At 56.4% G+C, this 15,972-nt stretch overlaps 1 protein-coding gene across 12 annotated transcripts in view; it reads right to left on the reverse strand.

Annotated features, from left to right (window-relative positions):
* The window catches only part of Iqca1 (IQ motif containing with AAA domain 1), a 126,485-nt gene that overhangs the window by 5,508 nt on the left and 105,005 nt on the right, over positions 1 to 15,972 (reverse strand). For all 12 annotated transcript variants that reach the window (XM_048808792.1, XM_048808791.1, XM_048808790.1 and 9 more), the window contains 3 exons: positions 13,547 to 13,633; positions 6,569 to 6,746; positions 304 to 542 (listed from right to left, as the gene is read on the reverse strand). In XM_048808792.1, the coding sequence (XP_048664749.1) occupies positions 304 to 542; positions 6,569 to 6,746; positions 13,547 to 13,633 (504 nt within the window). The remainder of the gene's footprint in view (positions 1 to 303; positions 543 to 6,568; positions 6,747 to 13,546; positions 13,634 to 15,972) is intronic.

Genomic DNA, 15,972 nt, shown 5'->3' on the forward strand with positions numbered 1-15,972 from the left:
GAGAGAGAGAGAGAGAGAGAGAGAGAGAGAAAGAGAGAGAGAGAGAGAGAGAGAGAGAGAGAGAGAGAGAATCCTTTGAAGCTGCGATTTGGCTGTTAATTCACAAGGTCACAGAGCATGTTTTTCCTAAAATTTGGAAGATACCTGCTTTATTACTAAGACTCAAAAGATTCTGTGATCCCAAAATGTCACATTTCCAAATTTCAATGTATGTGGCAGAGTTCAGGTTCGTGGACTTGCAAGCCAGAGGGAGGAGGTCATGTGGCCAGTGTCCGCCCACCTCTGGCTGTGGGTACTGCTTACCTTAAAGCACTCTTCTTCTTCTTTGTACACTGGGTTCATGCTGGCTATCAACGGGATGAACTCCGCTGGGGTGAGTGGCTTTTGAGTCTGCTGCCGGATTCTCCGGTCCGTGAGCACACCTTTAACCACTTTGACTATGTTTCCTTGGGTGAAGCCGTCGGTGACCTTTGCTAAGCAGCTGATGTTCAAGGCCTTGGTGAGGACTCCACCGTTGCGCTGAATGATTTGTTTCCACAAAACTGTTGCATCAAAGATGGTGGGAAAGACACAGAGAACAAGCGTTACCACAGAGCAAGCAGCGCTAGCCCAGCTCTCCACAAACTTCATCTTGTCTGAAAGGACACACGGGGGCCAACTCCCACGTACAAGTCATTCAAATGAGCAGATGACTGAACATTGTCCTCTGGGGACTCTTCCCCCACAGGACCTGGAGGTCTATAGATCACACGTCCCTTGCAAATAGACAAGGAAGAGTTAACCGGTACAGTTGAATGCAACCCATACAGATGCTGAAGAGCTTTCAGAACTGGAAATTTGTGTGAGGAATAAGTGGCATCTCTGCTCATCAGATTATTATATTTTCCCAAGCATTTGGATAAGGAGTTTAACATTTCTTTTTTTTTAGTTATAAAGTTCATTTCTTATATTATTCGCACAACTGGAATTAGAAATCACATTATGATTTTCTCTAGCTACTGCAAGGCTCTGGGTAATATTACACATTGGGTTAGGTGGAGCACTGTGACCTGTTCTCTCTCCCTGTATATATAGGTTGGTTGATTGACAGTGCCTGGGTGGGTGGGACCGGGGTAAAGAAGAGATTTCCCTCAGAGCACAGGAGGTTGTGCAAATGAAATAAGTTTGATGCTTACTTTAGAGATTGAACAAACTCAGTGCAACATTTAAACTAACATTACATTTGGAGAACTATGTCCATTCTGTTGAGACAGCACAGGGAAGGGACCGAGGACAGGTGAAGGCACTCACGGGCTGTCTGTCTCAGAACCAGGACAACCTGGTCACACATTTCTAAAGCATTTTGACCTTCTCTGAGGTGTGTGGAAACATTTTTTTTTTCATGACTGTTACTATACAATCTGGCCATCGCCAGACATGGTGAAGGGTCAGTTCTGCATTTGTTCCATGATCCCACCGTCCGCATCCACTGAGCTGAAGACAGATGGTGAAAGGCCAAGGTGCACTGGTCACTGTAAAGGAAGGGACCCAGGAGCCACTTCAGAGAGTACTGCTTTGGGAGCTGAGTGATCCCGCAATTCGCCTCCACTGTCCTCTTTGGGGGGGTCCTTTGGGGGGAGCTGATTTGCTGGTAAAGGCCAGTGTCCCCGGGGTCCTGCCTGTTTCTCCAAGGCATCAAGGGTTTGGAGCCCTGCAGTGAGGCCAACAAGGGCCCACTCCCGAGCTGCTCTGTCCTCAGCCTTGGTGGGACGCAGCCACGGCAGCGTGTGGGCTGCCCGACGGCGCTGACCGTGGGCCCTGTTCTTAGCTGCGTGAGTGCTGCTGCCACGGTGACTGCTGGTCACTGTGCCTTGCACGAGTGCTTCCCGCCCTCACTAAAACATCAGTTATAAACACAGCACAAAAGGAGCTACGGAAGGCTTCGAGGCACATTTGTTTAAAGACAGACTATGGCAGGCAAGGGTCATCCCCATCTAATGATGATCGCCACAGAGTTAGAAAATATAACCTGGGGTAAAAACGGAAACACCAGTAACAACTGGGGACACCATGAGATGGAACGTCTTCTGCCCAAACTCATCAGCTACAGGGGACCAGCACGTCTGAGAGCTGACTCCGGAGGGCACGAGTGTCCTGGGGAGCACAGCTGGAGCCGCTGAAGCCCAAGTAGACACCTGTGGCGGACACTCAGGATGGTGGTAGCCCTGCCGGGCAGGGACAGCCTTCCTGCCTGTGGCTTGAAGTGGAACCATCAGGGGATAGATGGGGAGGGCCAGGTGACCTTGCAATAGACACCTGACTCAGTCCCCTGCTGCCTTGTAGACTGGCAATAGTCACATCCCTGGAAGTGCCTGCCCAAGTCATGCCACTGTCCAACATGAGCAATCTCTGCACGTGAGGGTCACTAGCAATGGAACGCAGCCCTCTGGGGCAGCGTGCACGTGTGGACACACCACTCGCCATTTACAACGGGCGATGCTTGGTGTTCGTGTCGTTTGGCCAGTGTTTCTGGACAGACTCGTTTCATTGATGACTCTCCAGAGATTGTGGGTGTGGAGTGGAGGTGCAGTCACAGCTGGCCCACGGGTCCCTACCGATCGCATGGCCGAGAGTGGGCCAAGGGCCGGGCTTCACTTCCTTCTCGTGCTGGACTGATTTGAAGGTTACCTTTTAAAGAGCTGCGTGTATGGCTTTTCAAAGCCACGTGCCCAGGCTCTTGACAGCAGCTGCTCTGGGGTCAGCATGGAGTGAGGCTCGGAGTGGAAGGCTTGGTTGGCACAGGAGCCCAGGGTGCAGAACTGTGGGAACCAGGGGCCAGAGGTCCGCTCAGGAGTGCAGGTGGGGAATGCCCAGGCACAGTCCCAGGGACCCACAGTGAGAGTGTGGGTCAGGCCCAGGCCAAGGCTGGGCACTGCTGACACGGTGGGGGCCTTTGGGTGGAGGGCTGTGTTCCACTTCCTCTCCTGGAGGCAAAGGATCTCTCAGTTCTTCAGATCAATCTACATTCTCTTTCCCTTCTTTAACTGAAATGAGTCTGGTCTTTGGCTTCTCCCGTCTGCATCTGACGTCCCAGTGGATTCCACGCTGGCTGCCGCTCCACCGGACACAGTATCTTAAAGTTCATTTAATGTGAGATCTCACAAAAGTAGGAGAAATGAATGATGAATGACATGACTTGGACAAACCCCTGACCCTCTGAAGCCTCAAATCCCAGAAGACACAGACTGGACTCATCCCATCGGACACTGGGCCGGGTGGGGTCCATGATGAATTGGGCAATTAGACAGACAGACCCCCCGGGGAGGGACCAGAGGAGAGAAGCATTAGGGACGTGGAGGGGACAGGCCAGAGGGAGTTCTGGGGAGCAGACAAGGCATTCATCAACTTGGGAGGTGGGTTATCTTTGCAGAGACAGCTTGACCTGGGGAAGGAGGTAGACACTGAATCATAACTGGCGAACCTTAAGGACCGAGGGACTCAGGCTGGCCTGGCCCTCGGCATTGTCACTCCCTGCCAACAGCCTGCAGGAATTTGACAAGTGGGAGGGCGAGTGTTTCCATGCACCTCGGGAGCTCTGCTGCGGGCAGACAGATGGCCAGGTGATGGCCCAGTTATGGATCTGCAGTCCATGCTTGATGGGCGGGAGGAGACACTTCTGGTCCCTGCTGTGGCAGGGACCGTCCTTCTTTAAGACGAATGTCCCCGCCATCGCGGCTGTGAAAGCGTCAAGGCTCTGGAGGAAATGCTGGTCGGTGCTCAGGATGCGGCAATAATGGCAGCTTGAACAGATCACCCACCAGGAAGAAATACGTGGCAGGCACGTGGCTTGGTGGACAGCTCTGCGCCCAGGAGCAGAGCTGCAGGTCTGGCCCCTGCCTCCTCCCGCGAGGACGCCGTGAGGAGGTCCAGGTGGGAATCTGCAATGCCCTCTGCATCTTGGAGACACCTGATCTTTCATCAAAAGGACAAAGTCGCCCGTGCAACATCAATAGCTTCATTTTAGGGCCCGTGGGTCTGTCAAACAATGGGACCCTTCAATCCAGTCAAGAGTAATGTTCTGGCCCCTTCGAATTAATGACACCGACGTTACTTCATCAAACACATAAAACATGGGCCCCAGAAACAAAACAGAGGAGAGGAGGCCGAGGGGAGGGCAGGAGGCTCTGCAGAGGCAGGAGCACAGCCCGTGGGGTCCTGCCAAGGCCCTGGGCAGTGGGGTCTGGGACTCCTCCTGGCCAGGGTGGTGTGGGCTGGCCCTGCGGGTCCAGTCCCTGGGGCCTCCTGTGACATCCTCTGAGCCACCTTCCCTCTTTCCTCCTGACACTGGCAGGATGCAAGGGATCCCATGGGGCCCCGGGCGGCCCTGTGAGATGGAGAAGCCACCTAGGGATAGGGAAGCCACCTAGGGATGGAGAAGCCACCTAGGGATGGAGAAGCCACCTAGGAATGAGAAGCCACCAAGGGATGGGGAAGCCACCTAGGAATGAGAAGCCACCTAGGGATAGGGAAGCCACCTAGGGATGGAGAAGCCACCTAGGGATGGAGAAGCCACCTAGGAATGAGAAGCCACCAAGGGATGGGGAAGCCACCTAGGAATGAGAAGCCACCTAGGGATAGGGAAGCCACCTAGGGATGGAGAAGCCACCTAGGGATGGAGAAGCCACCTAGGAATGAGAAGCCACCAAGGGATGGGGAAGCCACCTAGGAATGAGAAGCCACCTAGGGATAGGGAAGCCACCTAGGGATGGAGAAGCCACCTAGGGATGGAGAAGCCACCTAGGAATGAGAAGCCACCAAGGGATGGGGAAGCCACCTAGGAATGAGAAGCCACCTAGGGATGGGGAAGCCACCTAGGGATGGGGAAGCCACCTAGGGATGGGGAAGCCACCTAGGGATGGGGAAGCCACCTAGGGATGGGGAAGCCACCGAAGGATGATAAGTGACAGGCCCTGGGTCCTCCTGCCCTTGGGATGAGACTGGTTGATGAAGACAGATCTCCCCTTATGAAGGGAGAAAGAAGCCCCTGCTGCCAACAGAGTGGCCATGGCTAGTGAGTATCCATGTGGGGCGCCCGGGCTGCCCTTGTGTCTTCTTAGTGGTTCACACTGATCACACAGAACAGTGGTTCCATCACAGAGTGCTCACACGCCACAGCGTGGGTGATTGGTGTCACTCCCCGGTCCCTCCCCTGGCCTCTCTCTCCCCCTCCCCTGTCCCCTTCCTCTGCACTCATGGTCTCCTTTCTACATTCATGATGACCCACCATTTTCAAGGAGTGTTCTTTAGTGAAGAAAATTGGCCAGGAACTCAAGAACAAGCAGATGAGGACACATGTGTCCCTTGTTTGGGTGGTGACTGGCGAGGGTTAGTAAAAGCCAGGTCTCACCTAATCGGCTGCATGGCTGCCCCCTGATGCTCCCCACTGCTCCATGCCTACCTCCACCAACTTCCCAGTGTCACCCCACACTGCCACCACTGCCACCACCCTCCTAACACCACCGCCACTGGACTGCCATCATCTCCACAACCACTGCTCCCAGCTCCCCAAGTGTCACCCATGCTGGGCCGTCACTGTTACCACCTGTGCAGTGTGGCCACCGTCGGCTCCTCAGTAGCCTGCGCCTGCCCATCTCCACCCTTCTAACGCCGACCACCATCCCCATCCCCATCCCAGTCCCCTCGCCACTCCTCCATCTGCTGAGAGCCACACCCACAGTCTTCACACTCTGCATCTCCCATTGTCCTTAAGTCTGGTGGTCCTGGACTTCCTTGACCGCCCCCCATGTGGCGATGGTGACTCTGTGACTTCTGAGGCTGGTCACAGGAAGCCTTCCAGCTATTGCCTGGAGCTGCTCCCTCCTAGAGCTGAGCTGTTGAGCTGCAGGAAGGGGCCACGTAGGCTCTCTGGTCCACAGCCCTGCTGGGCTCCCCTGATGGCCAGCGCCACTCCAGGCACATGAGGGAACAGTCTCAGATGTCCAGCCCTGCGCAGCCTTCTAATAACTGGAGTCCTAGCTGCCATCTGCCTCCAATAGGTGAGATCCCCATGGCGAATGCCCGGAGGAGACCAGTCCACCCCCGATGCACAAGGGGGACCATCCGCTGCTTTAAGCCAGTGGGCAGGTTGTCATGAAGCAGCAGGTGGCAGACGTGACCACTAGTTACATTGCCAGCTCCCTCTTGCCACTGACCACCCTGTTTTCCATCCCTCCCTCCTACACTGCTGCCACCAATGCCCAGGACCTCCTGGAAGCTGACCTGGGGCCAAGTGTCCTGCCAGCAGTCTAGGTGAGAGGCACAAGAGCCTGAGAAGTGGACAGGTGTGCACAGATGGCAGCAGGGAGGTCAGCTGCCCTGTCAGGGTCGCCCGGCTGCTGAGTGTCAGCTGGGATTCTGAGCAGGGCTCCTGGGAGCCTGGACCCCTGACTCTTCCCACTGTTACCACACTGCCCCCCGGGGCTGCGTGGATGGTCAGCGGTTCTGAGGTGGCATCCTGGCCCCACACACCCGCCCGCCAGCCCCGCAGCCCACCTGGGAACCACATGTGGAAGGGGCTCAGGATACTTGCCATATCTGGAGGCATAGTCTGGTCTGGGAACCAAAATAATTTTTTGGTAGGCTCTGCAGAAAGACTGAAGTTCAGCATCGAATGGATGCTGTGTGGTCCCCACGATCAGGATCCTGTCGTCCGGTTTCAGGAGCTTCAGGATTTTGGGTAGTTGTTTTTTCAGGCGTTTAGGATCATTCTGGGAGTAAGAGAGGGGAGAAAGATCACTCCACGTGCAGAACAAAGAATTAAAACTACCAAGGACCTCCTCTTGGAAATGGGAGCAGGGGGTTGCGCTTATCAAGGTGATTTCACAGCTCTGCGCCTCTGCCCGGCGCCTGGGAGGCACTTCCCAGTCCGGGTGAGGTTTGATTGTTGGCAGTTCCTTCCCCTCTGACATTCAGATTTGGAAAGTGGGAGGGAAGGAAGGAGCCGACCGAGGGCTGGCGCCCTTGACCCAAGCAGTGGAAGACTCGGCTGCCGGCTGCCGTCCACGGGAAGGAGCGCCTGGGACGCGGGCGAGTGCCGTTCTCCTGCTTTCCCCTGAGCTGTTTGGAGGAAGAATTCAAGGTTCCTTTGCTGATGGTGACACAATGGGGACCCTGGTCACAAAGGTTCTGAGACGGGGGTGTCTCGGCACTTGCTAATGAAGGAGGGGCACAGGCTCAGGCACTCATTCTGCGCCCGGGGATGGGGGCTGCTGTGGCCAGGTTGCCACGGGCAGTACCTGGCTTTAGGTGAAGCTGACCGGCACAGGCAAGTGAGGAGAGAGCCTGAGAAGAGGGCCGGGGGATGGAGAGCCTCTGCAGAGACCCCCAGCGCAGCCTTGGCCACCCCGCTCCCACTGGCTGATGGCTGAAGAGACTGCACCTTTTCATGAGCACATTGACATCTGAATGTCCTCTTTGGAAAATGTGCATCTAGATCCTGGGCCCACTTGGCCATCTGGGTTTCCTGCTTTAGGTTCCTGAGACTGCGTTGTCAGGGTTCTTTTCATGATCTGAATACAAGCCCCTCATCAGCCAGTACCCTCTGCGAGTTGTCTTGTCATTTCCTTTACTTTCTTGTTTTTAGCTCAGCACTTTGGAAGAGTTATGTGGAACTGCTGTCCATCTTGGGGGCCATCCATGGGCCCTCTGGGCTAGAGGGACAGCAAGGGAAGAGATGCAGAAATAGGGATTCAGTGAAGAGGCTGGACAACAGTCTCTTGCATACAGATGGTGCTCAACCAGTGTTTGCTGAGCAATTGATTCTCCCCAAGCCCCTTGTCTTCACCCTTTCCTCAGTGACCCCTAATAACCCACCCTTCTGGGCAACCCCCTTTGCACCCACTCCTCACCTCCTGCCCCTACAGCCCCCACCACTGCCCTGCCACCTCCTCCCGAGGCCCTCAAGTCAGGGCTGTTCTGTGCACCACTTTGGATGACGGTTTTGGGCTCATGGAGGGCTATTTGCAGAACAAGGCAGGGTTGAAACCCAAGTATAAGGTCCGTTGCTGTCCGGGCCCCACACAGGGCCTTGGCCTGGGCTCTCCTCCACTGCCCCTCACAGTGGTTATGCTCCTGGGCCTGGGGCCTAGGCCCTGCATTTGCTGGCTCTGTGTCCAATGTTGAGCCCCGGGAGGTCTCGGTCCCTTGGTGTGGAAAGCGCGACAGTGCTTCTGCTCAGATGGGTTCCATGCAGTCCTGGCCTGTGGCGTGGACCCTTCCAGCGCGATGCCCCGTCCTCCCTCTTCTCTCCTGCAAAAGGCTCCCAGGGTCTTTTTTCTGTGCTGGGGATTGAACCCAGGGCCTCCTCCCCTGCTGGGCGAGGGCTCTTCCACTGAGCTGCAGTCCCAGCCCAGTCTGTGTAACGTGGATGGAGCTGCAGCCGCGGGCCAGAAGCTGGCTCTACAGCGGTGATCGAACCAGACCCCAATCCTCACCCTCGTGCCTGACGATTCGGCAGAGGGAAAAGGCAGGTTCACAGATGAACAGTTAAGTCAAGTCAGGGGAAACGGGCTATGGAGCTGGAGAGGAGTCCTGAGGGAGTGGAGGCAAGCAGAAGGGACACTATACTAAGGTGATGTTTGAGCAGACTGGGGCAGGAGAAGGCTGTGTGGATTAGGGAAGAGTTTCAGGCAGAGAGGAGAGTGCGTGTAAAGGTCCTGAGGTAGAAATGTGCTGGAGGCTCTAGAAAGCCCTGAGAGGCCAAGGGAGAGAGAGGCAGGGGAGGAGGGCAGAGAGGGAAGAGAGGCCAGGTCCCTGGGGCTTTGCAGGCCACATGAGAACTTTGCTTTTACTCTGGAATGAGGCAGAAGTCGGTGACAGAAAAACGTTATTTCATTAAGAGAGGAATCTAGGTCTCTGCCTTTGACTTCAGATCACAAAGTTTAAGGGAGAAGCCACTGCAGATGCAGGCTCCACCTCTAACCCTGGCCAGGGCCAGGAGGGCACTTCCTGAAGGGCGCCTGTCAATCTGCACCGGCCCCGCCTCCCACTGCAGGGCCCCTGGTCTGAGCTGGGCCTTTCAGAGTCGGCCCACTGGCTGCTAGTCTCCTCAGTGGTGTCCTCTGAAGCGAAACCATCTTAGATTCCAGGAGATACCGTCTAAAGTTTCTTCTGTGCTTGTGTTCTTGGTGTCACACCTAAGAAACCACTGCCTACCGCGGAGCTTTAGGTCTGCGTTTTCTCCCAAGAGCTTTTTCGTTTTAGCTCTTACTTGTGGGAGTGCGATACGCTGAGCTGATTTTTGCATGCGGCAGGGGTCGGAGGCGGCTGCATCCCTCCGTAGGTGGCTGCCGGTTATGCTGTAGCATTTGTCGAAAGGTTATTTCTGCATTGAGTGGTCTTAGCGCTTTACCAAGTGGCTGTAAGGTCAGCAGTCATTTCTGACCCTCACGTCGGTTCTGTCCATCTGTACGTGTCTCCTGTGCCCGTACCCGCCGTCCTGAGTGTCCCAATGCTGAAGTCAGTTGGGGAATGAAGTTGGGAGGTGTCGGGGTCCTCCCTTGAACTACTTTCTTCTGGAGAGGGTTTTGGCAGGGCCTTTGAATTTCCATGTGCATTTGAGGACCTGCTTAACAGTTTCTGAAAATAAAATAAACTAGCCAGGATTTTTATGGGGTGGCACTGAACCCATAGATCATCTGGAGATGACTGACATCTTAGCAACCCACGAATGTGAAGGTCCTTCCACGTATGCAGATCTCCTTTAAAACTGCTCAACAACACGATTTCAGAGAAGTCTGGCACTTCTTTTGCATCGAGGGGAACTTTCTGAGATCCATTTCTTGGAGTGGAGAGGGCAGCAGATGATGGTGGGCAGCAGATGATGGTGGGCAGCAGATGTTGGTGGGCTAGGAAGTGAGCGGATGTGACAGCAGCTCGGCCAGTAAGAAACTTGCCGCTGTGGAGTGAACCTGGAGGGAGTGACTGGGACTCCTGAGAGGCACACGAGCTGCCAGAGTCGGTGGAGGAAGCACTGATCTGAGGGTCCCAGGCTGGAGCAGGCTCTATGGGGGCAGAGACACCTGCGGTCTGAGCCCATCCCCAGCAGCCCGGTTGCCATGGTGACTGTGGTGTGCTCTCCACCGTAGATGATGCTACCTGCGTGTCCTGAAATGGCAGGGCTGCCTAAAGTTAATTAGCCTATTTGGATGACAAATGTTGATCTTGGGCTGTGTCCAGCCGACGTCCTTGTATTGGTGAGGTGCAGGGGAGGGGAACAGGCGGTTCGTCCATTCCATCAGTAGCCCCCACACTCCGCGGCCCTTGTCCAGCCCAGAGCTGTCCATCTTCCTGAGACCTGCACGCTCATCGATCACGCTGGGAAACGTCCCCACGATCACCTGGAAACCTCCACCCGCTGCCCCCGCCGCGGGGCCTGCCAGCCCTCACAACTGTCCTACTGTGGGCAACTCCAAATCCGTGGCTGGCATCCACACGGCAATTTCAATTTGCTTTCCTGCAGTTAGCGCCACAAAACCCCCGCAGCAGCTGGCCCCAGTGAAGCCAGCAACGTCCTGGGGAGGGGCCTGCAGTGATGGCAGCGCCAGGGAGGGCGGCGCCAGGGAGGGCGGCGCCACGCCAGGGAGCCTCCGATGCAGCAAGGAAGGGCAGCGGTGCGGAAGCTCAGGAGTGGCCGTTCTGCCTTCTCCCCTGGAGGAGAGGGTGGCCCTCCTCCCAGGGCACAGGAGGGGGCACGAGCAGGCATGTGCGGGGGACAGTGGCAGTGGGGTCATCGGGGTTGGGTTGGACTTTTCTGAAATCCTGGAGGTGTCAGAGCTTCCCGGGGGCAAAGGGACTATGAGGGGCACAGGGGAGGGGCAGGAGGATGGAGGGTTCCGGAGTCATGCACCTCTGAGTCAAAGGCAGTTCTCAGGAGAGGAGTGGAATGAGCCCGAGGTTGATGATGTGCTGGGGGACAGGCTGGGGCTGGGGACAGCTGGCCCTGTGGCAGACAGGGTGGTTGCTCTCAGGGTCTTCCAGCCTGTAAGTGGTGTCCAGGTGGGGTCAGGATGTGGCCTCTGCACACCGACACTGCCCACAGCTAGCGGGCAGCCTCTTCTGCAAAACAGAACCATGCGATTGTTCTCCCAGGGACCTGAGAGTGATCTGATGTGTATTGTGCCTGGGGAAGAAAACACTTTCCATCAATGTCCCTCCTGCCACCAGGCTCCTCTACTTGTGGCCTAAAGCAGTCCTGGACGTCAGGGCCTCCCATCCCTGCCACCCAGGGGCTCGGCTCCCTGGGTCATAGGTTCTGAGCTCCAGGCCCTGTGGCGGTGCGGTGGGCCTTCTCCAGGCCTCCTTGCTTGGGCCTGGGTGAGCTCCATGCACTTGGCCCTGGGAGGGGCCTTAGCTCCCAGGCAGAAGCCTTGGAGGGTGGATCCAGTCACCGCAGATGGGGCTTTTCTTTCCAGGGACTTTGGCAGTCGTCACGGGGCCAGGGCCTTGCTCTGTCTCCTGGCTGTGGACGGCGGGCACGGCAGGCCCTGGGTTTCTTTGCAGATGGACATTCTTCTCTGGCCTCCGTTGGGATGAGGGCAGCCTCCAGCGCAGTGGTGGGGTGGTGGAAGGAGATGCTGGCTTCCCGGGCGGCTGAGAGACACAGCGGGGAGGTGGGCAGGACGTCCTGGCTCCTCTGCCTGCTCATGTGCTGGCCGCCTGGCTTGGTCCTCGCCTGTAGACTGTGGGCAGCCCAGGGCCTGGTGGTGAGCAGCTCAGGGAAGACTCAGGAGTCCCCAAGGCTGAGAGGCCGTCCCTGGGGTGCGGGACTGGTGGAGAGCCATGTTCCCGAGGGGAGATGGGCACACACGAGTCTCCCCACCTCCACCTCTTGCCGGGGGTGGTGCTGGGCGGCTGTGGTCGGTGCACCGGCCTCTGCCGCTGTCTGACCTGCAGCGGGCTCAGGCAGGAGGCATTCACCTGGTGTCCCCCAGGTGGCTTGGGACTCGCCCCAGGGCACAACTGGTGGTCTTTGAGGCAGCCAGTTCCACTGAGGGTCCTCGCATCCTCCAGTGCAGAAGCGAGCAGAGTAAAGAGCACGGGCACGGGCCTCCGAGGGCCTCACCTCCTACCCAAGTGAGGCCGGCCGGTTGTGCGGGGCAGGCCAGGGGAGCTGGAGGCCTGGTTCCAGCTCTATTGCTCCCATCTGCCCCCTCCGCCGCCTCCTCCTGCCCCTCTGTGCTGACTCTCTGAAGTGCTGGGTCCACCAGCCCTGCCCAGTGCCCCTCTGGCTGCCTTATTAAGGAACACTTCATATTCCTCTGAGTCTGCATGGACTCAGGCTGCAGGTGAGCAGACGCTGTAATTTCCCTCAGCCAATCAAGAGCTTCAGGGGTCCTGGGAGAGGATTCGAGAGAGAGGCTTCATGAACTAACACAGAGGCTGTTCTGGAGGGAACCCTCTAATTTGATAGTTAATGAAGTGGAGGCTCAGAGAGGTTAAGTTATTTGCTGAAGGATGCACAGAGAGCTAAGGTGAGCAGGCCCGGGGGGCCCATACCTTTCAAGTTCCACCCAGGCTGAAGTTATGTGGGACAGTAACAGTCCCTGCCCATTAGTGAGCCAAACTTCTGATGACCTCAGGGGCATGACCCCTGGATTAAGCACAGCCTTGCACTGCTCTCTAGATTTGTGATCTGGTTCACAGTTATTTCTAGCATCAATTTTTCTCATGTGTGGACTTTCCCCTTCGTCCTCAGTGCAGCCATGTGGCCAGCAGAGGGCGCTGGTGGCTAGGTTCCCAGATGACATAATAAATGAGCCCTCCTAAGAGTTTCTGCAATGACAGGGCAATCAGGGCTCATTTGGAGAAGAAAAGATTGAGCTTTCTTTATCCAAATCACCCGACCTGCTAAAAAGGATGTATAATACATAAGGATTCAGAGTGATTAAAATCCTTATGAATTTAATCAGAAATTCACAGTTAACCACTATTTGCTTTGGTGCAAATTGATGTGGAATAACAATCATGTGTTTCTGCAATTTTTTTTTAACTTGTGGGAAATTTGCTGGTGATTTGCGGGGGGAAGCATGGGGGAGGGGGCCATTGAAAGGAGAGAAAAGAAGGAAGGAAGCAATCGAAGGGGGCTCCCCGGAGGCCCTCGGTGCCTTAGCTGGCTGTTGACGGCCTTTGTTCGTGAATTTCAGGCCTTTTGTTATTTATTATTATGAACAATAGGAAATCCTAATAATAACCCCTGTGTGTGCCATTGGCTGCCTCGGAGCCGAGTTCTCTAAATTGCTTCTTCCCTCTGGACCCATGTTTGGGTTGGAAATCCCCTCCCCCTTCTTCCACATTTTCTTCTGAATCATGCCTCAGGATCCGACCTCAGGATCCGACCCCTGGACCCTTCCACAGGCAGACCAGCTCCTAGGGCAGAGACAGACCACGCACCCCCACTGCCTTTCTCCCTGGACAAGGCAAGGTTTTCTGGAAAAGTGGAGGTGGGACCCCCACCCGGGGCCCTTGGAGGAAGGCAAGGTCAGAGCAGGGAACATGGAGAAGTCCTCACCATCTTTTCATTGTTGGGGACTTTTTTGTAGAAGGTTTTCTCTGCGTCTTCGATCCAAACCACGGATGGCTGGAGCTGCCTGGCCACCTGCAAAGGACACAGAAAAGCCCTGGAGGTGAGAGCCTCCCCTCTCGGGGTGCGTGGGGTCTCCCCGCCAATGGTGGGCTTGAGGCCCTGGACAGTGGGGTCGCTGGGCCGGGCGCCCTGGGGTGAGCCCACCCGCACTCCATTGCATGCCGTGTTCACATGCCTGCTGCTCAGACCCGTGCACAGCAGGGCAGGCGCCAGCCTCCCTGCACCCTGGCAGCTGTCCTGATGGAGACGCTGCCCAGGACCCTGAGCCTCCTCTCCATTCGGTTTGCAATAAACCCATGACTCTCAGCTGAAGACGATGGCAACCGGCCGTGAGTCTTGATGCCAGCCCACTCGCCACCCCATTTTCATTCAAGCCGGCCTGCCAGGAGAAAACCCGTGCAGCACCAGGGCCCGTCACGCTCCCCGCATCTGCATCCGGCTGCGCCTTTGTGGCCACAGTCTCGCTGGAAGGCAGCTCCGAGTCCCTCCAGGCCGCGCAGGGCTTTGCAGTGGAGCTGGGGCCGGACTGACCCGTGGCCCGTGAATAACTGCACACACCTAACAATCTCTTCAAACGCCCCCACGAGCACGGAGCTCAGGTATTTTTGCAACAATTTGTGCTTTGTGTGAAATCGCGACAGATAAAAGCTGTTTCAGCCACAGCGAGCACAGCGCAATGGCCTCCTATTTATATATTTCTTAAAACATCATTCGGCAACAGGGGTGATTCTGAACCAAGGCGGCCATTCAGTGGGTGAGGGAAAAACGCTGGGGACACGGCGGCTGTTTTCCCGGCATTGTGTACCAAGTCGGGATGGGAAGCAGATTATGCACCCTCTGGGACAGAGTGGACAGTGACTGAACGGGACCCTTGTGCAGCACGCCACCTGGCTGGCTGCTCCATGGTACCCAGCGTGCCGGACGGGCAGAGGGAAGGCAGCGCTGGTCAGTCAGTGCTGGGGTGTGAGCCGGCGGACCCAGAGCCAACAGCTCAAGGAGTCAGAGTCTCCGACATTAATCCCAGTCCCCAAGGCACTGTGGGTGGTGACCGTAGGGAGCCCTGGCAGTTGGTGATTGAGCAGGTGTGTGCCGGGCATTGGGCACACGTGCCGTAGCTGTCGGAGCCAGCATGCTCCTGACACTGCCTCCTCCCCTGGGGACTTCAAGTGCAGGTGACATTGTTCATCTTTAGCTCAACCCCACAGAGTGCACGCTGTTGCCTTCACCCTGCTCACAGATGGGGACCCTGAGGCTCGAGGACCTTCTGAAGCAAGGGCTATGAAGTGGCAGAAGCAGGACTCAGAGCCAGACTGACGGGGCCCTGCCCACGGCCATCTCACCTGCACCCACTAAGAACGCGGGGCAGCTCCAGAGCGCACTGTGGCTGAGCTAAGATGGAAATGCCTCTCCCTGAGCCCAAAGCCCCGCTCTTTTCCTCCCTCCTACCCGTGCGCCTGCTGAATTTGGGGTGGCCTGCATTTGTGGGTGCTTTCTTTTTGGCCTGGACATTGAGAGTTTATTTTTAGCATCAGAGTCTGCAGAGGCACTGCCTCTCTCCTGGATTTATTGGTTAGAGAAAAGGCTACATAAATTGGACGGGACTGCGGTGGAGACGGATTGGAACCATCTGTGTGCCGGCCCCTGCCGTGGCTCTTCTCTCCAAATTCCAAGCGTGTGCCGTTGTGGCCACCCTCTGACAGGGTGCTGCTTGGCATGATTTCCTAGTTGGGGATGGTGTTGCCTAGCAGCAGCTTCAAATTCTCAAGTTGATGCCTCCCCAGGCCACCTTGCCCTGGCACTTTCGTCAGTAAGATGGACACAATGCCCACTGCAGGATCAAGGGACTCCCTTCCCCTTCCGGATCCCTCATCTGTGATCTTTTATTTAATAAAATCAGCTCTCGGATATGTCAAAGCAACTTATTAAGCGATTCTCCAGCTTAAACATTCCATGATTCTCGGAGGAAGGTTGTGCGTGAAATACAGATGAAGAGGCACCTCAGAGCTGGAAGCCCTAAGTCCTGGGCATTGTCCAGGCCTGAGAGGAACAGAGAGGAAACGGGGGCTGCCGTGGCCTTGGGAGGAGAGAGCTGGTCCACCTGGGTCACATCCAGGCTCTCCGCTCTCTGCCAGTGCGGCAAGGTCACAAAGAGGCTCAGGGTGTGGGTTCTGCCCGAGCAGCATCGCCCCAGCTGGGAAGCCACCAGAGGACACCCCGTCAGAGGGCCACCGTGCCAGGGAGCGTGGGTAGCAGTCTGTGGTTGGTATTTGGAGAAAAGTGACAGCTGCAGACAGGGACAGTGGTGGGCAGGAGCCAGGGCAGAGGCGACCAGGGTAGAGGTGCAGCCCCTT

Source organism: Marmota marmota, unplaced genomic scaffold, assembly GCF_001458135.2.
Source record: "Marmota marmota marmota unplaced genomic scaffold, marMar, whole genome shotgun sequence".
Taxonomy (NCBI): domain Eukaryota; kingdom Metazoa; phylum Chordata; class Mammalia; order Rodentia; family Sciuridae; genus Marmota; species Marmota marmota.